The sequence below is a fragment of the Pelodiscus sinensis genome, chromosome 10, assembly GCF_052426305.1.
Source record: "Pelodiscus sinensis isolate ZL-2025 chromosome 10, ASM5242630v1, whole genome shotgun sequence".
NCBI classification, from domain to species: Eukaryota; Metazoa; Chordata; order Testudines; family Trionychidae; genus Pelodiscus; species Pelodiscus sinensis.
In genome coordinates this window covers 5,056,335-5,081,580 of record NC_143061.1, presented here as the reverse complement: position 1 = coordinate 5,081,580, position 25,246 = coordinate 5,056,335, and the positions used below count along the sequence as shown (strand labels likewise).

Genomic DNA, 25,246 nt, shown 5'->3' with positions numbered 1-25,246 from the left:
CCTCCCCTGCACCAGACATGCCCCTCCCCCATCGGACGTGCTCTCTTGCAGTGTCCCCTGTGGCTCTTTGGGCCCCCAGCACGCCCCTCGGCCCGCTGCAGTAGAGACGCCCAAGGGAGCTCAAAGCCAAGCGCCGAGGCTCAGGCCGTCCCGGTTCCAGGGCAGCGCAGCCCAGTGAGCGGAGAGGAATGTGTGTCCCCAGGGGCTGGCCGGGAACCGGCGTGGGAGGCTGTGACGGGGGAGGGGTGTGTGGGTGGGGGAGGATGTGGGGGGGGATGCATGACTCCAGCCCGCCTTCTTTGCCCAGCTCCTATAAGTGGCAGCGGGTCGGAGCCAGGGTCTGGCACTTGTTTCATTCCGGCTCCGGAGGGACAGAGGCAGGAAAGTCGCCTCGCCCATTCGGCCCCTAGCACCCTGCTTAGCACCCAGCGTCCTCCCTTGTCAGCGCGCCTCCCGGAGACATGGGGACACGGAGCCCAAGGCCTTGGGCTGTCCTAGGGGGCTGGCTGTGGCTCCTGCACGGTAAGGCCTGCGCTTTGCTCCCTGGCGGGTGCGAGATGGAACTGGACCCAACTGGTGACCGTAGCTCACCCGGTCTCGGCGTAGGAGCCTGTCGGAGGCTGTTGCCCCTCAGAGACGTCTGTAGTTTCATTAACCGAACTTTTATCCCCCGGCCTGGCAGCAAAGGGCCGACAAGGTAGCAGGGGAAACTGAGTCACAGCGGAGTTACGTTAAGGCAGCTCTGTGTGTGGCAGGCACCGGGCAGGCTCAAGCCCCAAAAGAGGGTGAATTAACCAGTTCTCCTTAAAAAGGGGGTTTGGTGCCGGTGGGTTTGCTGTCAGCCCACGGCCAGTGCACGTTTGACTGCGCCGGACGTCTGGCCAGCACTTTGGGCTTTGATACACCTGCCCTGCCGCCCTGCCCCCCCAGCCAGAGGGAAATATGCAAGAGGGGGGGAAAAACACAGACGCAGCAGTGACCATCGGTGGCACTTTACAGAGCAGCCTGCCTCGGAGGGTGCAGGAAACCCCGCGCTGCTCCGGACGAATGTGGGCTCGGCAGCTCAAACGAGCACAAGAGGGGCTGTAAAAATGCCTCCTGCCCCCGGCCTGTGCCCGTCAGTTCTCCCCTCTCCCCCGGGTGGCAGTTTGCCTGTGGGTTACCTGTGAGCCAAGGGGACGGTAGGGGCATGGGGCTACTTGGCATGGCTAAGGGCAGCAGGGCCAGGATCTAGCACCCTGGCTTTGGACAGCTGTTTGCCAGAGGCAGTCCTGCCCTTCCCTCCAGGAGCCTGGATTGCTGGCCCAGTCGTGGGCTCCCACGTCCCTGCCTGGCCACAGTGCTGGCAGCCGGACCCCACTGCAGGTCCCCGTTAGTAGCCGTGGCCTTCAGAGGGTCCCTGTGTGGTGTGTCCCATCTGGGCACGCTCAGGCGGCCGCTTACAGCAGCTGACAGTCCTGGGAGGGGAAATCCCCCCCCCCTGCTCTCCTGCCCACCCACATGTTCCTCCCTGCCCTTTGAAGCCCCAGGCCAATCAACAGCAGCCTCTGTCCTACCCCATGTCCCGCTCTGAGCTGGTCCTGGAGAAAGGCTTCGCGGGTGCCAGGGGCCGGCTGGTTGATGGCCGAGGAGATGGGGGGGGGGGGGAGAGGGGTGCACAGCGGCTATGCAGTGCAGCGCCCTGGCTTACCCACAAGCAGCTCGGCATTCATTATGCAAATGAGCGAATCTGTATTCAGCACCTGCCTCCATTGGCGGCCCGACGGAGGCTAAGCAGGGAGGTGTCCGGGTGCACTCGGCCGGGTCACTAGAACAGTCAACATGGATTCACCAAGGGCAAGGCCTGCCTGACCGATCTGATTAGCTTCTATGATGAGGTGACTGGCTCTGTGGATGTGGGGAAGTCAGTGGATGTGATATGCCTTGACTTTAGCAAAGCTTTTGATACAGTCTCCCACAATATTCTTGCCAGCAAGTTAAGGGAGTGTGGATTGGATACATGGAATGTGAGATGGATAGAAAGCTGGCTAGACTGTCGGGCTGTGACGTAGTGGGGGTACCTGGCTGGTTTCTACCCCACTGGCTGCAGTTGGTACCGCGCCCAGAAGGACAGGCCATGAGTCATTATACAAAGAAGGTCTCAACCTGTCTGACCAGTCACCCACCATGGAGAGGAACAAAGGGAGGTGGAATGCGGCCCTGGCTGGGGGCAGGGCTGGAAGAGGAGAGTGGGTTCCTGTCTGGAAAGCAGGGAAGAAGGAACTGGGGAGGGGGATGGGATCCCCCCATCTCAAGGGGGCACTGAGGCCTCTTAGCCCCAGTTCCTGTAACCAGATGACATCTGTGCTATGCTGTATCCTGGAGGAGCAATAAACCACCCTCAATTCCACTGGCTGGTGGAGTCTGTTCGTGCCATTTCGGGGTGCAGGAGACGGGGGACCCCCAACGCGCCGTCACACGGGCCCAACAGGTAGTGATCAACGGCTCCATGTCAGGCTGGCGCTCGGTTTCTAGCAGAATGCCCAGTTTTGTTCAACATCTTTATGAATGACCTGGATGAGGGGATGGGTTGCACCCTGAGCAAGTTTGCAGATGAGCGAGGTAGATACGCTGGAGGGCAGGGAGAGTCCACAGTAACCTAGACCAATTGGAGGATTGGGCCAAAAGAAATCTGAGGAGGTTCAACAAGGACAAGTGCAGAGTCCTGCACGTGGAACGGAAGAATCCCAAGCAGTGTTATAGACTGGGGACCGACTGGCTAAGTAGCAGTTCTGTAGAAAAGGACCTGGGGTTACAGTGGATGGGAAGCTGGAAATGAGTCAACAGGGCGCCCTTGTAGCCAAGAAGGCTAATGGCATATTAGGCTGCATTAGGAGGAGCATTGCCAGCAGATCTAGAGGTGTCATTATCCCCCTTTATTCGGCTCTGGCGAGGCCACATCTGGAGTATTGTGTCCAGTTCTGGGCCCCCCACTATAGAAAGGATGTGGACGCATTGGAGAGGGTCCAGTGGAGGGCGACCAAAATGATGAGGGGGCTGGAGCACGTGACCTACGAGGAGAGGCTGAGGGATTTGGATTTGTTTAGTCTGCAGAAGAGAAGAGCGAGGGGGGATTTGAGAGCAGCCTTCAACTCCCTGAAGGGAGCTTCCAAAGGGGATGGAGAGAGGCTGTTCTCGGTGGGGGCAGATGGCAGAACAAGGAGCGATGGTCTCAAGTTGCAGTGGGGGAGGTCTAGGTTGGAGATTAGGAAAAACTATTTCACTAGGAGGGTGGGGAAGCGCTGGGCCGGGTTCCCGAGGGAGGGGTGGAATCTCCATCCCTAGAGGTGTTTAAGTCCTGGCTTGACAAAGCCCTGGCTGGGTTGATTGAGTTGGGTCTGTCCTGCTTTGGGCAGGGGGCTGGACTTCATGACTCCTGAGGTCTCTTCCAGCTCTATGGGTCTATGATTCTAACAGCCCAACAATACCTCCGCCCAGCTGCTAGGCAAATGCACCAGCCCTGTACTGACTTCTGCCCCTCCCCTGCAAGGCAGCGCCCCATAACCAGCTAGCAGACAGCAGCTCCCCGCCTGGTCCGCACCCCCTGAAATCAGCCCCCTCTTAAAATCCCGGAGAGATCAAAGCACAAATTCAGACTCCTGGATGGGCCAAGGACACCCTGGGCTGGATTCTCAGCCCCTTGTTCCCCCTTTACATCATTCAGGTGGACAAAAGTTGTCTGCTGGGTGGGGGAGGTGTAGAGCCAGGGTAGCCTGTGGCCCCCTCCCCACAGCCACCCATGGGTGAGAGGGTGTAGGGGAGTGACCATAATACGCTGATCTCAGGCTGGTCCCCGCTGGTATGTGATTCCCGGGACCCTTCTGCTCTCAAGTGCATGCAGGTCTTGGGTCAGCCAAGGACACAGGGCGTCCCCAGTTCTGCTCCCCACAGTGTGAGTGGGACAAAGCAGTAGACTTGCCTGCCTGAGCATTTTGGGAAAACAGCTGCTCCAGTTTGGGCCCCGTCCTCGCAGTGATATTTGCCTCCCAATTTGGCTTAGGGGAAGCCAGGCAGCCTGGGTGCAAAGGACCAATACCACACTTCCATGCTCTGTAGGGACACGGACGGGTTAGCCCTCACGTCGCCCCTCCGAGCCAGCTGCCAGCATCCAGTGATAGGGAAACTGAGGCACGCACCGCAAGTGGTGGATGGCCTGTGTTTTCAAGCGGAGGACCACCTTCAGCTTGCCGGTGGTGGCAGAGCACAGAACTGAACCCCGGAGTCCAGACACCCCAGAGATGCTGTGGGGCTTGCCCCTCTGCTCAAAGCCAGGCTGGCCTGCCCCGGTGTCAGACTGGCCTTGCCAAGGTGCCATAGAGGAATGTGCCAGGCAATGCCCATTGTAGTAATTCGGGGGGGGGGGGGGTGCAGAGGCCTGAAAACACAGGAAACTAAAGGCAACCCTGTGACCTGCAGCCCCTTAATGAGAAACCTTCTTAGGTGGGTCCCTTCCCTGCCCCGGCAAACTGGAATCTACTGTAATTAGCCCTGAGGCCGTTCAGCGTGGGGGCCCTTCCCTAGACCCGCCAAAGGGCCCCACCGGGGAGCGTCGTCCTGCACCGAAAAGCGAGGCGCCGTCTGCAAGCCTGGCTGGCTTTAGAACCAAGCGGGTCCTGAGCTTGACTCACGCCTGTTTCCTTTCCTCCAGCTTGCGCAGGTCTGGGGCCCAGCACCATGGCAGGCCCAGCGGACGAGTCCCCCCCCGGAGCCGAGTTTCCCTCCACAGCAGAGAGCGGTTTGCTCCCTGCCGCAGGCCTGGCAGCCACGGAGACAGCGGGCCCGTGGGCAGAGGGAACTAGCAGGGCGGCCCAGTCTCCTCCGGCCCCGTCCGACGCGGCCGTGCTGCCCGGAGAACACACCCTTTCCAGCAGCCCTGCCAGTGAAGCAGGCCCCTCCTTTCCGGCAGAGGTTGAAACCACCGGTTTGGTGCCAGCACCGAGAGGGGACGATGTAAATTCCGACCTTGGGATCGACGGGGAAACGGCGGCTTCCCCAGAGCCAGGAGGCAGCCGAGGGGCAGCAGCCCAGAGCCCTGCCGAAGAAGCAGACGCGTGGGCAAGCGCGACAAACACTCCAGAAGACGGGACGGTTGCCATGACGCCCGCAGCAGAAGCGGCCGCCATCTTGGCCTTGTTCGACGCCAGCCCCGCGGAGCCTCACCCCACCCACGTCGGCCCTTCAGAGCTGGACGTGGCGGGTGCCGTTTCTGCCGCGCTCTCCAGCGGCACAACTTCCGCGCCTCTGCCGGCAGCTGCTGAGAGCCTGAGAGCGATACCCAGCACCGGAGGCGGCCCAGACAACTCCACTGCCGTGTCCAGCAAAACGCCTCTTTCTCCATCCATTGGAGCTAGGGAGTCAATTCCCACAGGCCTCCTGCCTCCTGCTGCCTCTGCTGGTGATCCCCCCGCCGAGGCCTCCGTTTCTGAGACTGACAAGCCAGGGCATGATGGAGCTCACACTCCGAACCCCCCACAACCCACTCCAGAGAGCCAGACAGGCCGAGGGACTTCTTCTCCGGCAGGGGAAACCTCCCGCCCTGCCTTTGTAGCTGCGGGGGAAAAGGCTGGTTCTGAGGGAGAGAGGCTCTCTCCCGGTGCATTTTCTAGCATCACTGGCTCCGATCAACCGGCTTCAGAGAGCAAGAGAGTTCCTGCTGCTCCCGAAGGACGAGGAGATGCAGATAAGTCAGGGTCCACCACACATGAGGACTCCTCAGTACCTGTGATGGATACCCAGAGCCAAACGAATCCCAGGCCTTCAGACACAGCATGGAGTCCGGCCAACACAGAGGCACTGCCGATAGGAGATACCGAGGCTTCGTCCAACGCCACAGGTCCCCCTCGTTCTCTTGTAGAGCCTGGGGCCGTGACAGACCAGCCTACGCAGGCAGGAGAAATAGCCCTGTCTGCCATCCCGTCTCCCAGGGACATACCCACCAAGCCCTCTGGTTCTGAGACTGAGAGCACGGGATTTTCCTTGGCTGGATTCCCTGGTGCCCCCAGTTCTCCCCAGCCCTCTGCCGCAGGGACAGCAGGACAGGTTGTGCTTGGGGAGGGAGAGGAATCGGCAGACTCTGCCAGGGCAAGCGTGACGGGCGCGCTCGTGGCTCCGTCTCTCGCAGCGTCCGAGTCACCCTCTGCCGCAGAGCTAGCAGGCAACAGTGCAGTGCCAGCAGCAACCAAGGCATCCACGCCTCAGGCGGACGCCCAGGGGGAGGCAGACCCCTCGTTCTGGGGCACAGAGTGGCATCCAGCTCCCACGGACGAGCTGCCGACAGGGCGCCCCGGAGCGCTGGCCATGGATTCGCCTCAGCCATCCTCGGCTCAGGAGATAGCTCCGGCACCCACCGCAAAGGGAGGGGAGACAGCAAGGCCAGTGTCTGTGGCTTATGGAGAAACCCAAGTTTCCAACCCCAACCTCCAGAGTGCAGCAAGCCCCTCGCCCTCCGTGCCGGCGCTGAGCCCTGGCAACGTGGCAGAGCCTGCCGGAGAAACACCAGCTTTGGCCAACCCGGGCGCATCCCCTCAGGGAGATGGGCCTTTGGCAGGAAGACCCGATCCCTCAGGCGGAATGTCCCCCTCTGCCTTTGCATCTGCCAGAGGTACCCCAGCGGAGCCTGATGAAGCAAGCGGATTGTCCAGTGCTCCCCGCCCAGCCCCTGTGAGGGAGACGTCTGCAGTCCAAGAAGGGCCGTTCACGTCCGTCTTCCCAGCGCCCGGGGACTCAGGCTCCGTCTCCTCACCGGGAGGCCCCCACGCGGTGGGTTCTGCTCCTGCGTCTTCCACCAGCCAGAGACTGCTCCTCACACCTGCCGCCACCGAAGGGCGAGGGGACGGGGCTGGTTCCTCGTCGGCAGCCAACGAGGGAGCTGCAACCGCGAATGCCGAGGCCCAGCGTGAGACCAATCCCTCACCCGCCCCTGCCGAGGTGGGTCCCGCAAACGTGGCAGAGCTGCCCGCGGGAGAGACAGGGGCCGTGGCCAATGCTGAGACCTCCCCGGATTCTTCCTTGGGAGATGGGCGAGCAACAGGAATACAAGCGAATACAACGTCCCCAACTGCCTTGGCCTCTCCCATGGAAACCGTGGCTGGGCCCTCAGCTTCAGAGCAAGGATCTCCAACCCCTTCATTTTCTGGGGCCCCAGAGCCATCCCCACGGACAGGAACTGGGCCAGTTGGGAGAGCAGAACAAACAGCCATCTCGGCCAGTGACTCAGGAGTCCCCTTACCAGGCCTGGAGGCAGTTACTAGGCCACCACTAACTATACTACACCTGTCCACCGCTTGTACTCCCTCGGCTCCGGGACCCAACTCCCCCTCCCTACCTGGGGAAAAGGGGTTAACACCACCAGGACTCCCCAAGGCTACCGGGGTTTCAGCTGGTGCGTCACACGTGTCGGCTGCCACAACTTCAGCACCCTCCGGACAACAGGTGAAGACTCCGCTCCCCCTCTTAGGAGCAACAGGTATGTCACACGCAAAGAGCTAGCGTCCCCCGATGGGGTTTTTCAGGTCACTCCCATCCGCTTGTTGTACGTACGTCTTGGGTCTCCCAAGCTCTGGTTTGGGGCCCACTGGGGGGCTGTTTTCCTGGGCAGTGCTGGGACAGGGGCCGTGGGGATGGCAAGGTGTCATGGCGGCCGCGATGGAAGCCGTGTTGGTTTTGTGGTGAGGCCCATTATCAAGGGTTACTTTGGGTATTCGGTGAACGCCTCGGTTTCTAAAGGTGACGAATTCACCCCTTGCAATAGGCGCCTCGGAATGTGTGCGTATGTCTTTGAGCTGTGCTACATTGTGCCTAACACCTACGCCACCATGGCAGGGGGGCTCCCTAGGCCAACCCAAGGCAGGGCAAAGTAATGGTTGCTGAATTTCTGACCCAGCCTTTTTCTTTCTGGTGCAGCCACCAATAACAGTGGCAGAGGCCCTGGAGGTTTTTCGCCTTCCTCTGTAGCATGGGGTACAGATCACAGCTGGAGGATTCTCTGCATCTTGGGGTCTTCAAAGTATTTGAAGGCTTCAATATATGAGATATAGGCGAGAGGATTATTCTAGGAGGGGTGGGTGAGATTTTGTGGCCTGCACTATGCAGGGGGTCAGACTAGATGATCATAATGGTCCCTTCTGACCTTAAAGTCTATGAGTCTATGAGTCTATGAACAGCGTGCCGCTGAGGCCAGTTAGGCCCCTGACCACCTGGCCATGTATCAGGTCATCAAACACCTAATTTGTGCCTGTGCACGAGTGGCAGAGGTGTGAAAATGGGCCATGAAAAAAACCTCCTGGGATCTGAGTTGTGTGTGAGTCCCCTTGCCAACTCCCTTCAGAGCTATCCCCTGAAATAGTGCTCTGATTGTGTCCACAGCTCTTCGGTCCGATACCAGAGCAGCGCTGGAGCAGGAGAGAACTGCGTCTGTTTCAGCTGGGACCAGAGAGGCTATTGCAAGGGGTACGGGCCAGTCAGCAACACGTAAGTCCTCTGCTTGGCATACTTGGATTTCTGGCATCAGAGAGGTTGCCCAGTTGTACACGACCCACACTGTCAGCCTGAGAGTGTAGGAACACCTGCTGCCCTGACTCACAGCAGTATCGGGGGGCGCCTCTCACCCGGATCCTCCGCTTGAAAGAGTCTGCCTTGATCCCACTCTGCTTCTGCTGCCCAAAGCGGGTCTTTTGGAGGGGGCAAGCGAGGGATCCACCGCCATCCATCCAGCCCCTTCGGTGTTTGAAATCGTGAGCTAGCGGACTTAAGGAAGCTACTTGTAATGAGGGGCAATGGTCCCACATTGCAGTGGGGGAGGTGGCAGTTGGAGATTAGAAAAAACGATTTCCCTAGATGGGTGGGGAAGCGCTGGGATGGTTCCCGAGGGAGCGGGTGGAATCTCCATCCCTAGAGGTGTTTAAGTCTCGGCTTGACAAAGCCCTGGCTGGGCTGATTGAGTTGGGTTTGGGCAGGGGGCTGAACTTGATGACTCTGGGGTCTCTTCCAGCCCTAGGATTCTAAGACTGTGTTTTTTAGTCACAGCTGTGCCACTGTATCCATACGGGGCCAAGGCAAACGATAAGCAATACGTGGAAAGAAGAGCGGATTTTAACTCGCCTGTCTTCAAACCCGAGATTGGCTTCCCGTTTGGGAAAACGCTGCGCGATTCTCTATACGTGAGTCCACATGAATAAGCTTTGATTAGAGCCAGGCCGGGCCGGTCCTTTAGAAAGGAACCAAGCGCTTTGGAACATGCACTTGATTTTAGCTGGGGGGGTAGAAATGTTGGGCTTTCCCCCCTCAGATGGACTGATTTTTGTAGAAAGAGAAATCATTTCTAGTGGTGGCTGGAAAAAAAGTGTCCCTTGGCTTTTGTCTCTGGTGGCAGAACCAGGGGAGTTTCATGGGGTGTCGAGGGTGTATTAAGGTCACAGTCACTTTCGAAAGAAAAAAAAAATGTTTTAAAACGAAGCAGCCAGAAATTAAACTACCGCAGGGACTGCCTTTGTGTGCAGTGTCTGCGCAGCGCCTGGCTCGGGGGGCGGGTGGGTGGGACTGGCCGGTGACCGGATCTGCTAGGCACCGCAGCAATATACAGACCAGTAATACTGATCTGATACACACAGCTGTTGGGTCTGATCCCCAAATGTCTTGGCTCGGGCTGAAGCCTGAGCATAGGGTAGCCTCCTGTCCCAGCCTAGGGAGCGATTGACCCTCAGGCCGAGCTAACGTCAGCTGACAGGGAACCGTGCGGGCGTCTAATCACTGTGTAGACACATCCTGTGCCGCATTGGGCGTGATTTCATCCTTCCTGTGAAGGAGCCAGCCTCAGGAATACCGTCCTTTAGTTTACAGACAATGGACAAATCGTTTTCCCAGCCTCGGACAGCGACCTGTTCCCATCGCCAAACCCTCTGCCCGGGGGATTTAGTGGCCGGGAGAAAACACCAATGGTCGCGGTGTTCTGGGATAACGCCGACTTCTCCCAAGGCGATGGCGCCACCTTTTACCAGGTCAGTTCTCACAGAGGGGGAGGCAGTACGGGGAGGGCCTGAAATATAAGCCTTGTTCCGGACGCCGTGTGAAATGTGCCCCTTTGCGGTCTGCCTAAGGCCTACGCATCATGGCAATCGGGGGGGGGGAGGGGGGGGAGTTTTTTCCTCATGACCCTGCTGAAGAAAATGGTTGATGCCCACAGCCCAGCACACTGATATGTTTTGACTAGGGTGAGAGCTATGGGGTGGGGCCGGGATGGGGATGGGGTTGGGGTTGGGGGGAGGAGAGGGGGTGCAGGCTCTGGGATGGGGGAGAATGAGGGGTTTGGGTGTTCCAGGCTGGGGGGCAGGGCAGAGGGGTTCAGGGTGTGCGAGGCAGCTCTGGGCTGGGGTGGGGGTGGGTTTCAGGGTGGGTGCAGGCCCCGTCTGGGGGCGCAGGCTCTGGGGAGGGACGGAGATGAGGTGTTTGAAGGGTAGGAGGGGCTCTGGGTTCGGAGAGGCGCAGGGCTGGGGCAGGGGGCTGGTGCTTAGGGTTTGGGCCTGGATTCTCCTCTGCCAGCCCCCGGGGAGCCATGCAGCAGGGGTGCTAAGGCAGCTTCCAGCCTGTCCTGGCACCGTGGGCGGCCCTGCGCCCTGGAAGTGGCCGGCAGCAGGTGCGGCTCCTAGGCAGAGGTGCCCAAGTGGCTCCATGCACTCCTTTCACCCACGGCACTGGCCCCCAGAGCCGGTGCCCAGGCCGTGCAGGGAACCCGTCCAGCCTGCCTAGGAGCTGGACCAGCTGCCAGCCGCTTCTGGGGCACAGCAGGGTCTGCAGGGCCTGGACAAGGAGCCAGCTGCCTTAGCCCCCCTGCTGGTCACCTGGTCACTCGACAGCCAGGCCACCCAGTGCCTGGCATCTGCGACCCAGTGCTGGGACACATCCCCGAGTCTCACATTCTTAGTCAACGGGAGGAGTGCCTGAGGAAGCTGAGGGGTTCCCATCTCCTTTGATACCGTCCCATGCCTCACGCTCACTCGGCACGTCCCCGCCCGGAGGTGTAAATACGTGGACACAACCCACAGGAGTTTGTTACTCTCGACTCTGCCGAGCACCCCGTTGTCCGAGACGTGGAGGCCAAGATACGCCGGTACCTGAAGACGTCGTACTCTGCAAAATGGACCCTTAAGATCACCTGGGAGAAGGCCCCGGCCTATCCCGCACGGCAGCCTGTCTCTCGGGTAAGTGGCCGCTTGGGTTTCGGGAAGCCATTGTCCAAGCGGCTTCCTCCCGCAATGACATGGCCCACTCAGCACTTTCCTGTAAGCTGCCCAGTTGATTGGCAGAGGGCCCACAGCATGTGTTTCTAGTGGTGGTGCACGTGTCAGTGCACATCACAAAATTTATTCTGCACATGGATGGAAAAATGGGAGGGAACCCTGCCTCCCAGTGTCGGTCACGCCTCGGCAGCGGCTTTGTGTCTGCTTCTGGAGTAGTCTGGATCAATTTCCAAATGTTTTGGGGAATGTCTATGGAAGGAAGACAATCCAGGGATTAGAGTGCTAGCCTGGGACTCAGGAGACTGCACAGGCCCCATGTGGCCTGGGGCAAGTCCCGGTCTCTCTGTGCCTCAGTTTCCCATCTGCAAAATGGAAGAATATCTACATGAAATACTGTGAAGTGCTCAGATGCTACAGTGATGGGGTCAGATAACCAATGACAGCCAAACTTGAATTCATTAACTTAGAGTGGGCATGAACTTGGAACCCGCACAATTGTTACTAGTGTGGGCTAGTTGGGAGAAAATTTAATTGCAGAGAGTTTCACTTGACCATTTTATCAAAGATAAAGTCTCCCCATGCAGAGACTGCAATAGGAGACCTAAGCAAGAGAGGGCTTATGCAGGTCGCTAGCTAACGCCCCCTACATCCACTTTTCACTGAGGGTATGTCTACACTACCCCGCTAGTTCGAATTAGCGGGGTAATGTAGGCATACCGCACTTGCAAATGAAGCCCGGAATTTGAATTTCCCGAGCTTCATTTGCATAAGCGGGGAGCCGCCATTTTTAAATCCCCGCTGGTTCGAACCCCGTGTAGCGCGGCTACATGGGGCTCGAACTAGGTAGTTCGGACTAGGATTCCTATTCCAAACTACCGATACACCTCGTACTCCACGAGGTGTACCGGCAGTTCGGAATAGGAACCTAGTCCGAACTACCTAGTTCGAGCCCCGTGTAGCCGCGCTACACGGGGTTCGAACCAGCGGGGATTTAAAAATGGCGGCTCCCCGCTTATGCAAATGAAGCCCGGGAAATTCAAATCCCGGGCTTCATTTGCAAGTGTGGTATGCCTACATTACCCTCCTAGTTCGAACTAGGAGGGTAGTGTAGACATACCCTGAGATCCCCTAAATAGTAGAATCTTCACATTTGTTTCACGATCAATTACATAGACAGCTGATCCAAAACTATCACATGTTGATATTTGGGAACCAAGGTTTTTTTAACTTTTTTTTATGCAGATTTTTTAAACTAGGTCCATTTTGGGTGATTTTTCAATCTTTTTACATACATTTTTTTATTTGTATTTTTGCACATTGGCATAGGCAACCTTCCCAGAGTGGTTCTTGGAGCCTTGGCTTATTTTCAACAAACGAATATTTTTCACTGTTGGTTTGATAACACGTCTGGTAAAAGCTCGGCTCTAAAAAATCTCGAGACATTTTTGACCAAAAATAAAAAATGCGGACAGTGTTTTGGGCCTGAGTTTGCTTTGCGGGCACGGATGCTGGTGGCCTGTGACCCACATTTTGAGCACACCACCTGATTTTGCTTCCCGTCTCTGGTTTTCTTACTGCCCAGCTCTCCGGGAGCTGCACAGAATCACACACTCCATGGTCACAACAGATCTCGTTAGCGCTGATGATCCCCGCTGTGCGGTGTCCCTCCCTGAACAGTGATGGGTACCCCGGGCATTTGTGTTGTATGAAAGCATAGCATAGAGTTTAAAGAGAAGCTAGACAATTTCAGGGAGGTTAGGTCCATAAAAGGCTATTAGCCAGGGGATAGAAATGGTGTCCTTGGCCTCTGTTTGTCAGAGGCTGGAGAAGGATGGCAGGAGACAAATCGCTTGATCATTGTCTTCAGTCCACCCTCTCTGGGGCACCTGGTGCTGGCCACTGTCGGCAGACCGGATACTGGGCTAGATGGACCTTTGGTCTGACCCAGTACGGCCGTTCTTATGTTCTTATCTTGTTCCTTACTCGAGCACCTTGTGTTTCCCTAGACAAACACCTACCAGGCTGTCCTCACCACGGACGGAGTCAAGTCCTACGGCCTGATCCTTTACCAAGATGGCGGCATGCAATGGGATTACACCAGGCTTGGCGCCACCAATGTGCTAATGGGCTATTCCAGGTGTGGTGTGAACACTCTTAGCAAGGGGTGGCGTTGAACACAGTGACAGGCGTGTTCCAGTGACAGCCCCTACGCTTTCCCAAGCACTGCCGGGTACCGTGCTGCCCAGCACCTTGTGGCTTTAATCTTTCATCCTCCTGGTACTGAGCTGATGGAAATATTCCAGCTGAGCTCCCCGCAGAGTAAAATCCCCAGGGGCCATCACTGGCCGGCTCTGGGACATGCTGCTGCTCACTATGTGCCTGGCACTTGAAGCTAGACACAACCAGACGGAAGCCATGGCGTCCTTTCGTAAGGGCGAGACTGAGGAAACGCGGGAACAGTTTGCCAAGGGTGAGGGTGGAGTCTCCGTCACGGCTCGCTTTGAAATCATTTGCGGCTGTTTTCCTGAGCAAACAGCGCCAGGGCGCAGAGGTACAGGCCTTGCCACAGAGGGGGGCAGAGTAGATCAGGGGTCTCAAACTCAATTTACCTCAGGGCCAGTCCTCAAATCTGTCTTGTGGGCCAGTGGGCACCCGCCTCCGGCAGGGCTCTGGGAAGGCAGTGGGGTCTCTCTCTGTGTGCATTTCCCCTGCCTTCTACTGGCCCCGCCTGCTGGCCTGTGCACCCCCTGTGTCCCCCTGCCCTGCATGAGGCCCCCTGGGGTCCCCACCACCACCACCAGTAGCACCCCAGCACCACTGGAGCTGCTAGCCCCGCATTGCTGCCGGTGTGTCCCTGTGGCCCCCGGGGCGGCGTGGGCAGAGCTGTCCCGTCCATCGGATGGTTTGGGCCTAGCGCTTTGGGGGGCGCCATGGCAACCACCTCCTATGGATGGGCTGGTCCCTCATACTCAGGATAGCCCACGGGGTCCTTGGCGGGCTGGGCTGGCAGCACAGGTCGGCGGGAGCTGCGGGGAGGCAGAGCCACCGGCTGATGGCGGCTGCTCTGCTCTGCTTCTCCCGCTGCCATGGTGACTGCAGGGAAGGGGAGGGGGCTGAGCCTTCCTGCCGCCCTACACCAGGCCCCCCAGGCCTGGGTCCCGCGGGGGAGCACGGGGTTCGGCTCCCATTGGCGTTCACCCGCGTCACTCCCTGCCGTCGCGCCGCACACAAAGAGCAGCGCCAGCGTCCCGTCGCGGGGGCTAGCGCAGGGTTTCCCACACGTCTTCCGCCGCGGGGCCCCGACCGGCTCCCGAACGTTGGATGGAGCCCTTGAAATGTGGGGATGCGTGATTCAGTAGGTACCCCCGCAAACAGACTCAGCTTTGGAAGTCGAGCGCAATTTCTTCTCTAATTGTTTTTTCAAGAAAACCATTCGCAAGGGAGTAGCACAGTAACCGGGTCACACGCCGGCCATCGGTCCTGCCTTGCGGCGCCCCAGACCCCGCACGTGGCGCCTCAGTGCTCCACGGAGCACACGTTGGGAAGCCCTGGGCTAGAGGAAGCCCAGCCAGTGCAACCCGACCAACACCAACGCGCCCAGCGGGGAGAGCACAGTGTGTGCGTCTCCTCAGAAACGAGCTGCCAAAGGCCTGAAACCAAAATGGCGGCAGTCCTCTGCACACGCCCTGACGCCTTACTAGCTGCCTGCCCCCGTCCGACAAAGGCCTTCACTTCCTAGCTCCCGCCACCACGTCTGCTTCCCGGAGAGCGGGCCGTTTTCCCTGCCTTGGCCTTGTTCTTTGTGAGCTGGGGATGCGCAGCCATTGAGCCTCTGCGTACGATGTGGTCCCTTGTGAGGCGGCTTTATTTCAAGGGGGGTTGAGTTCTGGGGGTTCAGGGAAGGGGAGGGAACTCGCCGGGGCGGGTGCAGACTAAGGGGACCCCTGTGCCGACCAGGAAGGATGATGGAGGGGTTTGCTCTCTTGTGCAGCGGGGATGGATTTTACCGGAATGACGATCTGACCCGAAGGCCCCCGGCTGCCAAATATCGGCCTGACCAGTTCAGAGGCTACAACACAGGTACCCGCGTGGCAGCCAGACGGTTTCATTCTGCTTCGGCGTGGAGTGGGGCGGAGACGGTGCGGAGAAATGCCCTGGTTCCCCCAGACACGGCGAGCGGACACCGGGCCCCCCTGAAATCGGGCAGAATGCCCAGGGGTGGCCGTGGGAGCAGTCTTTCACCGGGAGTGATGGCCTTGCCTCCCAGCTAAGCCCCGGGAATGCCCCTTGCGTGTCTCTGATCACCAGTCAGAGATGCCCGTCGGTACTGGCTGCGCCATGGACTATTGCGTCACGCACCGGGGAAGAGGCAGTGACCTCGCCTTGCGGCCTCGTTCGTGAGACCAGCCCCAGAGCCGCCAGTCTGAGCCGGGGCCGCGGAATCGGGCACCGGTACCACGGGAGTTTCACCAGGAAAGATGAGCAGGAAGTGAAGGGTGGGAAGGTTCCACTCACATTGTTTCGGGGTCAGCTGTTAAAAGCCCTGAAAACAGACAATTCCACTCCTGAGGCGTTGCCAACGAGCGCTGCCACGTTCCACAAAATGTCACTGCATCACCCCCCCTCCATTTTTCAATGAAAAAAAGCTAGAAATGGCCATCCCCTACCCCCGGGCTCCAGTCTGTGCGGATGGGTTGGGTCCTTTCCCGTAACGCTGGGCGAGAGTTGGATGCTACCTCTCTGCTGCTTTCAGATGGAGTGGGAGTTCATGGAGCTGGCTGGGTAACCAGGCACGCCCGGGTCAGTGGACCCTCTAATGTTTTCCACCCATGTGCGGAATAAATGTTATTCTGTGCACCGAGGCATGTGTGGATGTGCACCACCAATAGAAACCCATGCTGCCAGCGATGGGCGCTCTGCTAATCAGGCAGTAGATGCTCTGCTAATCAGCACTGGAATTTCCCCGAGAGCTCAGCTTACAGGGAACACTGGCCCGGATTCCCATTTAATTTCAGAAAATCTCCCCAGCTTGTCCCCGGTGCGGTAAAGGGTGCCCTACCGCCCAGTCACCCCTCTGCCTTGGCCCGTCGCTGTTGGCTCAGGGGAAGGCCAAACCTGTTGACCGTTTCTGCCCTAGATCTGCGCGGGCTGTGGCTGTACGGCCTAGCTAGCCAAGAGCACGTGAACTACCGAGTGCAGTGCCTGGCCTGGCTGAGCACGCAGCAGGATCCAGCTGGCTGGAACAAGGACCTGCCCTCGTGCCCTTGCTCCTTGCCCCCAGCAGCATCGGAGCCGCGCTACCGACGGAGCAGAGGAGGTGCTGTGTGCTGACCATGGCAGGGCCCGGCAGGGCGAGTCCTCGCCGTGGGGGGGTCCCTTTCTGTTTGCGTGCAGCGAGCTTGGCTCTAGCCTGCCGGAGCCTCCCTGCGCTGGGTGTGAGGGGCTAGCGGCCTGGGTGGCGGGCAATGAAGGCAGGGGAAGGCTTTGCCTACCCAGACAGACACGGGGTGTGAGGTGCGGCTGCTGGACAGGATTTGCTTCAGGCTGGAGGGTCGCCTGCAGGCGAGGACCCCAGTAGCAGGGGGCCCATGCACGGTGGGCTGGAGAAGAAAGCCCGACACAAGCGCGTGTGAGCTCGGGGCTGGGAGGCGCTGCGTGATCCCTGGGTGGCTAAGATCCCAAGCCAACGCCCTCCGAAATCAAGGGCTGCACTGGGCTTTGGCGCAGGCCGCACTGAAGGGGAAGCCTTTGGCGCGGCGCGGCTCCATGCTGAACGCTGCCATGCGACCGGCGGGTTCTTGCAGGCTTGGCGGACGCCCAGGTGACCCTGCTGTATCCAGTCTCCCCCAACCGGTACGGCGCCGGGGTCCGCTGTCTCTACAACAGCCGGAATGAGCTCGTCGACGGGCGGCAGGAGAGATCCTGGAAGGCCTGGCGTCACGTGGCCTCCTACCGTGGTAAGAGGGTCTGGGGAGGTGTGGCTGCCAACACCCCTGCCAGGCGGGCCGGCCTTGCCTCCGTGTTCTTTGACTAGCCGAGCAGTGGCGAGGCCGGGGCGCCTGGCCAGTGCAATTCTGAACCCGTCCGTAGCTGGGGGGCGCCAAGCGAGACGGACAAGCCAGTTTTTGCTGCGGGATCGACCTATTACTCATGTCCCACCCTGCTCATTAGAATCCTGTGTGTGCCTGGCTCCGAATACCCGTTCCCAGCTCTACACTCAGCAACCGCTTGGTGCTTGGCTAACGAAAGCCCCCTCTTGGCACTCAGGGGAGGGGGGGAGGTGGGCAAACAGGGCAGGATCGGGGCCCGCAGGGAAATCACAGGGCAGGTTCTGCATTGGCCTCTACAAGGCGTGAGCCGGTTGCACCTCTCTGCAAAGCTGTTTCCGTCAGCTTGGCGGCTAAAGGAGGAGCAGGGACTCCCAATTCAACAGCCACTGAAAGAAATGGGGCTTTTTTGCGGGGACTCCCAGGGCAGCTCCTGCCCAGTTTCATGGCAGAAGGGTTGTAGCTGTTTGGTTTGTAACCCTGCGTCGTTACTTCCATCGCCAGATCCAGAGTTGAAGTTCCAGGCCTGGTGCTGCCGGCTGGCGGGGAGCCCCCAGCTCTGTGCTAAGTACAGTCAGAAGAGACCCAAGACCAGCTGTGCTGGCTACAGGCAGCCAAGGCCAAGTGAGTTCCTGGTGGCGCACAGCTCAGCTGCCGGCTGCGGCACCGTTGTCCCCCAGGGCTGGAAGTCGCTGCCCCGTTGCCCAATGTAACGACAGCCGGCAGCAAAAATACACAAGCACCCCCGAGAATCTGTGTAGGGGGTCGCTCTCTGCCTCCACCCTCACCCTGCGTCCACAGCACATGGTGTCAACCGAGTTCCCTGCCGAACTGAGGCTCTGGAGCTGTTTGGCCCCATGGGGCTTAGGGGCCCTGCTTGTATGTTGTTCTTGGGACATCCATAGGGTGGGGCAGAGGGGGGTGTGGAGGGGTCACTGTGTAGCCAGCCAGCGCCAGGCCTATGCACTACTGCAGGGCTGCAGGGAGAGCTGTACAGCTGCTCGGCGTTTCATGCCTTCTGGGGGCCGGTGTGGATGGGTCCCAGCTCAGAGCCGGCTTAGCATGTCCGGCGCTCCTTGGGGGACGCACCCATTTCTCCTGCCCTGATCCTGCAATGAGGCCTGGATCCCAGCTGACAACGGGAGGCGGCTAGGCTCAAGGCGAGGGTCAGACATGTCAGGGTGTCGGCTCACCCCACGTTTGCTTTCTTGGCACCCGCAGCATCGTCCTCGGAGGAGGCAGACAGCTACTCGGAGGAAGGGAGAGGTGAGTCTGCCTTGTGTTCCTGGGTCCCGAGCCCGGAAAGCAGGCGGAGCATTCGCAGAGCGGGGGTAGGAGCTCGTTGGTCAGGGGCGCGAGGTGCCCGCAGAGCCAGGGAAAGCCCGCGAGAGCGGGAGGTGCAGAGAGCAGGGGCCGGATTCCTGCTGCGCCCTCCGCCAGGCCCACTGCAGTGCGGAGTGCGGGAGGGGGAAGGGACCCTCGGCTCCGGGAGCTGCATTGCCCCTAGAGCACAGGGGCTGCTAGTGTACATGGCCTGCCTGGTTGGCTGGGCGGGGGATAAGTGAGCACTGTGTGGATCCTAACCGGGCTGCCCCATGGGGAGTAACTCACTAGCCCCGCTCCCTGGCACCTCTCTGCTCCTCTTTCCAACCCTGGGGTCTGGCTTTTGTTCCATGCTCTCCGGGGGCTTGGTCCCAGCCTGCGCCGCGGCTGAGCAGGGTGTAGCTAGTGTCACCCTTGGACAGCCGCACCCCCCACTTCAGCCAGCTCTGGGCTGCCGCAGGCGTGGCCCTGGGCTTGGTGACCTGGTGGTTACGCCACGGGCCAGCCCCCGAAACTGGGGCTTAGCGCTAGGCCGGACTGTAACCGACAGGTACGAACGGCTGGTGCAGCGCGCCTAACGCTGCTTTTTGTGCATTGCAGACTGAGGCCGGGCCCCGCAGGGCTTTGGTGGCTCCCCCCGGCCAGCCTCGCGCTGCTGTTGCTGCGTTGCTGGATGGGAGCGGCACAGAACCTGTCCGGCGGGCGAGAGCTCCTCCGTGCGCGGCAGGGCCGAGCGTGCCTCCTTCGCAGAGCGGGCGGGGCCGTGGGGAGGAAGCCGGCGAGGTTCTGTACAGGGGTGTCTGTTACCCCAAAGCACTTCCAGTTGGCAAATAAAGGCTTGGAGGAGGCTGAGCAGCATCGATTGGGCGCCGGCAGCATGTCCCCGGGCCAGGCGGGCGGCTGCTCGGACGCCCCCCCTCCACTCCTCACCACACAATGCCAGTGACGGGCAGGAAGGAACCCTCTAGGCTCATAGCGCCCTCACCGTGGCATCGTGGCGAGCCGCTCCGTCTCAGTAACAGGCCGGGCAGGGTGTGCCTCCACTCCAGGGATACCAGGGGCCCTACGCTGGACGAGAGGACCTGCCAGATGAGCTCCAGCCCGGCCCCATGGCCTCCTGCCTCCTGCCAGTTCCAGGGGAAGGAGCAAAATGCCCCAGTGGAGGCAGTTTCTGCTCGTTGGCTCGTGCGCGGAAATGAGCCGCCTAGAACGGAAACCTGCTGCTCCAAGACAGCCGTGCCCAGCGGGGAGGAGACAGAGCTGGGCTGGGACAGGCCTCCCCATGGGGCTGGTGGCTTTGGCCCCACAGCGAGCTCCTCTGCCCTTCTCCCAGCCCTTGCCCACTGGCCTGGCGCTGCGGCCTGCAGGCTCTGGGTGACCCGCAGGCAAAGGGGCCAGCGGGCAGTGGCTCCAACCTGCCATGCCAGGCCCACCGGGGCCCCCCTTGCGAGCCCAGGCCCGGGACGCAGGCAGGGCGCAGCTCACAGACAGCCTGGCACCGGCGCTTTCCAATAGAATATTTCTCTCTATATTAAAATTACATTTCTCTTTACAAAACAATTCCCCGGCCAGCTCCGGCGGCGCCCCTCAGCGGGGGCCCAGGGGCAGCCACACGGCCACCCGGAGCCCCCAGCAGCTCTGGGCCCCACTCCGGCTCGGCTCGGCTCCGGCCCGCTCTCGCCTGCGCGGCGCAGAGGTGCCTGCTCCAGGTCTCACTCGGCTTCCCGGCCGGCTGCCGTCACCGCCTGCGGGAGCAAGGGGAGCAGGTGAGCGGGGGGCCTGGTCCCGAGACACAGCAGGCCCGCAGTGGCGCCCCACAGGATCGGGCCCTCTGGCTGCCCGGCCAGTCCCTCCCTGGGCTGGGTGCTGACCGCCCTTCCTCCCTCTGGGCGGTCCGGAGGCCTGGCCCCGCCCCTGCAGGGTCCGTCAGGCCTGGCCCCGCCCCCTGGGGAAACACGATAATCGGTTCCCCCTGCCCCCGAGACCAGCCCTGCCAGGAATGGGACCAGGCGCTGTAGCTGCTCAGCTCCTGGCTGCCAGTCCAGGGCCAGTTCCAAGTGGGGGTGCAAAGGGGGATCCCCAGGGCCGAGGCTGTGACCTGGGGTGGGGGGAGCGGAGGGGGGGGCGTACTTCTGCCTGGCCGCGCTGGAGGAGTCCAGGAGGTGGCAGCTGGCCTGCTGCAGGTCCCAGTCGAAGGTCTCCAGCACCTTGTGGCACTCTGCCCTGGTCTTCAGCCCCAGGCAGAAGAGCTGCTCCACCTGCAAACACAGGGCGGGGGTCAGTGGGGGCACCCGGGGCGAGAGGGGCAGGAATGATGCCCACCCAGGCTCCCACCGTGCCCCGGGAGCTGCGCCAGCCTGGCCCGTGGGGGCGGGCTCTCCACCCCCCAGGGAGGTTCCGCTGGGCAGAGGCGGCCCGGGGGGGCTGTGCTGGCAGTACCCGGGTCGCTGCTCCGCTCCGCGTGCTGGCATCGTGCGCCCACCAGCCTTGGCATCGTCCCCCTGCGGGATCAGGACACCCAGCAGGGGGCGCTCCAGGCTCAGTGCAGAGCTCCCACTGGCCCCTCCATGCCCACAGCCCGTCCCCGCAGGCAGGGCACCGGCTCCGCTGTGCCAGCCCCTGGCAGAGGGGGTGCGGCTGGTACCTTCAGATACTGGATGGCCCGTTGGATGCTCCAGCTGTGGTTCTGCAGGGCCGCCTGGCACTCCTCCGTGGTCACGCCGTGCACCATCTCCTGCACCTGCGGCACATGCCCCCCATGAGTGCGAGGCTCTGCCCGGCAGGCTGGGACTGCTATGGGGGAAGGCAGCTGAGGGCTCCCGGCCTATTGAGTCGGGGGGACCCCACTGAAGGGCCGGGGTGCAGGGCTGTGGCGGCGGGCGGGCAGGCTGTCCTTGGGCAGCTCCCCCTCCGCACGGGCCCTGGGCAGCCTGGAGCCAGGGGCTCTGCTGGCGCTGCCTGGTTTCCTACGGTGGGCGCAGACGCGGCTGGAGCCCCCACGGAGCTTCTGTCACCCAGTCGCCAACCGCTTGGGATCATCACCCCCCACCCACAGCCCACTTACAGATGGGGAAACTGAGGCACCTAGTGACGCCCTGTCAGGAAGAGAACCCAGAAGTCCTGAGCCCCACCTGCAGACACTGCTGGAAGCCCAGGCTGGGGTGGTGGGAAGTAGCTGCCCCCTTCCTAGCAGAATGTCCCCCCCCCCGCCAGATTGTGGCAGCCCCCCCACCCCCCGTTTCTCCCATGGGGCCCCAGCAGCGAAGAGGCTGCAATCTCAGGCTGGCCCAGCAGGTGGCGCTCCAGGCCTGCACTGGCCAGAGACAGGGCTTGGCCTCAGGCCGGGATCTGGGTTCCGGAGGCGAAGGGCCCCCCCCGCGGGGCGCAGAGCTGCAGGCTTGGGGAGGGAAGGGCCCGTCCAAGGTGGCTGCATTGACGGGCTAGAGGGGGATGAGGGATGACCTGGGGCAGCAGCTGGCCCAGACGGGGGTCAACCCCACACCCCCCAACCAGGGCGGGATGCCGAGGCCCCCAGAAATCCCCCCCCCCCCCAGTGTATGAAAGGCCTGGCCATGAGGTGCAGGGTACAGCGAGACCAAGGGCAACCCTGCCGCCCCGAGGGCGCTGGGTCTCACGGCATCTACCGCCTCCTAGCCAGCGCCCGACCAGACAGATCCCTCCTCCGCACCCCCGAGGGGAAACTGAGGCGCAGAGAGGGGGAGACAGCCCCGGGGGCCACCAGCACAACCCAGGAGTCCTGGCTGCCTGTCCCTCCAGCCAGATCCCAGCCCAGGACGCCAGCCCCACTGGGCAGGGACTCCAGCTGCAGACTCCACCCTCGCCACCCCCGCCAGGTGCCCTGTCCTAGGAGGGGCTCAGAGGTGGCTGGGCCTGTGGCGCAGGGCCAGCAGCACCAAGTCCTGCCCGGAGGGGCTGAGGGGTAGCCGGCACAGAGCCTGTCGAGTGACTGGCAGGCCCAGGGTGTACACAGGTGGCACCGGCCCCAGGGGCAAAGGGCAGGGGGCGATCCAAACAGGATCAGGCCCAGAGGCTGCAGTTCCTGGGCACAGGAGCGGGTTGGGCTGGGTCTGATGATAGCGCAGGTGAAAGGGGCAGGAGCTCGGGTCCCACTGACCAGGTAGGGCATGGATTCCCCCCGGGCAGCCCCCAGCCGGGTGCCCACCCTGTGCTGTGCAGGGCTTTTCCCCCATCGAAGGGGCCTGGCTCGCTCACCCCCAATTCATTTGCCTCTGGGAGCGGGGTCTGGAGACAGCGGGGAAACTGAGGCACAACAGGAACCAGGACGGGCTCCGGGTGTGAGCTCTGTGGGGCGGCAGTGGCATTACACACACAGCTCCCCAGGCGGCCCTGCTACCGCTCTCAGGTTAGGCCCCAGCCGGCCGGCCCTTCCCCCAGCCCCCCGGGGCAGCCGCTCACCAGCCGCACTTTCTCAGCGGCCCGGCAGCCCTCGCCGCCCTCGTAGATGATCTTCTGGAGGCCGCAGGCGGCCCGGAGCGGGCCCCGGGGGGCGGGGTTGCTGCTGCCGGCCGAGCCGTCGGGCTGCTGCACCATGGGCCGGACGGTGGCCGTGCTGGGCGCCCGGGGCGCCGGCTCCTCGGGGCTCCGGGCCTCCTTGAAGAACTTCTCGTACTTGTCCAGGTAGGCCGGGCGCTCGGGCAGCAGGTAGTAGTGGGTGCTGCTGACCTTCCGCCCGTCCTTGACGATGGGCAGGATGCAGGGGCCCTTGGCGCCCTCCTTGTCCTGGGCCAGGATGACCTTGGGCGCGGCGTACTTGGGGTCCGAGGCGAAGCTCTGCGTGGTGGGCATGGCCTTGCCCGGCGAGGAGGAGAGGCAGGCGCCCAGGGCCATGGGGGAGCAGAGCCCGGCCCTCTGCTGCGGGGAGCCCACCTGCAGCGCCATGGGGCTGGGAGTCCTGGACGTGGGCTGGGACAAGGGGTCGCGGGGCGGGATCTGGGGCGGCCGGTCCTCCTCGCCCCCCGAGGCCGGGGACAGCTCCCCCGACCAGCGCCCGGCCTCGTTGCGCCGCAGGGGCCGGGGCGGGATGGGCACGCGGGGCGGGACCTGGGGCCTGTCCTCGCCGGGGCTGGGCGCCAGGCCCCGGGGCACGTGCAGCCGCTTCATGCACTCCTGCTGCAGCTCCTGGAAGATCTCGGTGGTCTGGGCCAGGCTGGGCTGCTTGGCCCCGCGGGGCGGCAGGAAGAGGTTGTCGTCCAGCGGCTCGCCCGCCGCCCGGCCCCCCGGCTCCGCGCTGTTGATGGAGCACACCTCGAAGTCGGCCTCGTCCTGCGCCACGTCGTCGTAGGCCGGCGGCGGGGGCAGGGGCCGCGCGTCCCAGTCCACCACCGGGGTGGGGTGCAAGGGGCGGGGCAGCGCCCGCGTGGGGCTCTGGGGGGGCGTCTTGTCCAGCAGGGAGAAGGCCTCCATGGCCAGCCTGGCGAGGGAGGGGGCGCCCAGCTCCCCGACCGGCGAGGGGGTGGCGGGGGGCGGCTCGTCCCCGAAGTCAATCAGAGGAACCTCGCTGCAGGAGGGGCCCCCGGCCCTGGCCCGGCCTGGCTGCCGCTCGCCCACCTTGGTGCCCGACACCCGGGCGGACGGCTTGGCCAGCTGCAGCCCCTTCGGGGGGCCCGGCTTGCGCAGGTTCAGCCGCTTGAGGCCGCTGGAGAGGGGGGAGTCGTCCTCGCTCACCGGGTCGTAGGAGGGCTCTGGAACACAGGGGCGGACTCAGCACCGCAGGGCCCCGGCCTCACCACGGCTCCGTCCCTGGGCCCGGCGCCCGGCACTGAACCCCGGGGCCTCTCCAGCTGCACCCGCGTGGGCCTGCAAGGGGCTCGGACAGCTGGAGCCAGGTGCTGAGAGGGGCACAGTCCTGCCGGTGCCCCTCGCTCCCGACCCACAGGCCCAGGCATCCCAGCCCTGTGCCCCCGCCCTGCCCCCCAGCCCTGCCGGTGCCCCTCACTCCCGACCCGCAGGCCCTGCCATCCCAGCCCTGTGCCCCCGCCCTGCCAGTGCCCCTCACTCCCGACCCACAGGCCCTGCCATCCCAGCCCTGTGACCCCCACCCTGCCTGTGCCCCTCACTCCCGACCCGTAGGCCCTGCCATCTCAGCCCGGTGACCCCCACCCTGCCCCCCAGCCCTGCCAGTGCCCCTCACTCCCGACCCACAGGCCCTGCCATCCCAGCCCTGTGACCCCTGCCCTGCCCCCCAGCCCTGCCTGTGCCCCTCACTCCCGACCCACAGGCCCTGCCATCCCAGCCCAGTGCCCCCAGCCCTGCCAGTGCCCGTTACTCCTGACCCAGAGCCCCTGCCAGCCCTCAGCCTCACTCCCCAGCACAGGCTCCCTAGACAATGTGCACACGAAACTGACAAGCAGCCACTGAGGCTTAGGAGGGGAAGCCCCCGAAATTCACTGGTTCGCTCCTGACCCACACAGGATCCGAGCCCAGGGCCGCCCCCCAAGCCCCTGTTTAAGCTCCGCCTGGACCAGGTATCCCTGAGCTTTGCCCTAGAGGTCTCGGTCGGGCTCAGAGCTCGCCCAGCAGCATCCAATTCCTGCCCCATGTATTGGCTCTGCTCCCCAGGGC

General features: G+C 62.2%; 2 protein-coding genes across 9 annotated transcripts in view; one reads left to right on the top strand and one right to left on the bottom strand.

Annotated features, from left to right (window-relative positions):
• Window positions 1–349: 349 nt before the first annotated feature.
• MUC4 (mucin 4, cell surface associated) lies at window positions 350–19,490 on the top strand. Of its 2 annotated transcripts, XM_006112353.5 has the most exons (13): window positions 350–522; window positions 4,688–7,504; window positions 8,404–8,508; window positions 9,058–9,197; window positions 9,870–10,034; window positions 11,079–11,234; window positions 13,280–13,410; window positions 15,265–15,353; window positions 16,411–16,590; window positions 17,078–17,230; window positions 17,825–17,944; window positions 18,542–18,586; window positions 19,244–19,490. In XM_006112353.5, the coding sequence occupies exons 1-13, from the start codon at window positions 462–464 to the stop codon at window positions 19,246–19,248; spliced, it is 4,167 nt and encodes a 1,388-aa protein (XP_006112415.3). In that variant the 5' UTR covers window positions 350–461; the 3' UTR covers window positions 19,249–19,490. The 2 variants fall into 2 exon arrangements, with proteins under 2 accessions (XP_006112415.3, XP_075794317.2); XM_075938202.2 differs by lacking the exon at window positions 4,688–7,504 and having other exon boundaries at window positions 360–522.
• Window positions 19,491–20,148: 658 nt separating this feature from the next.
• TNK2 (tyrosine kinase non receptor 2) overlaps window positions 20,149–25,246 on the bottom strand; it is a 54,643-nt gene continuing 49,545 nt past the window's right edge. For all 7 annotated transcript variants that reach the window (XM_089780712.1, XM_089780707.1, XM_089780709.1 and 4 more), the window contains 4 exons: window positions 23,081–24,366; window positions 21,288–21,383; window positions 20,774–20,901; window positions 20,149–20,388 (listed from right to left, as the gene is read on the bottom strand). In XM_089780712.1, coding sequence (XP_089636838.1) covers window positions 20,382–20,388; window positions 20,774–20,901; window positions 21,288–21,383; window positions 23,081–24,366 — 1,517 coding nt within the window. In that variant the 3' untranslated portion in view covers window positions 20,149–20,381. The remainder of the gene's footprint in view (window positions 20,389–20,773; window positions 20,902–21,287; window positions 21,384–23,080; window positions 24,367–25,246) is intronic.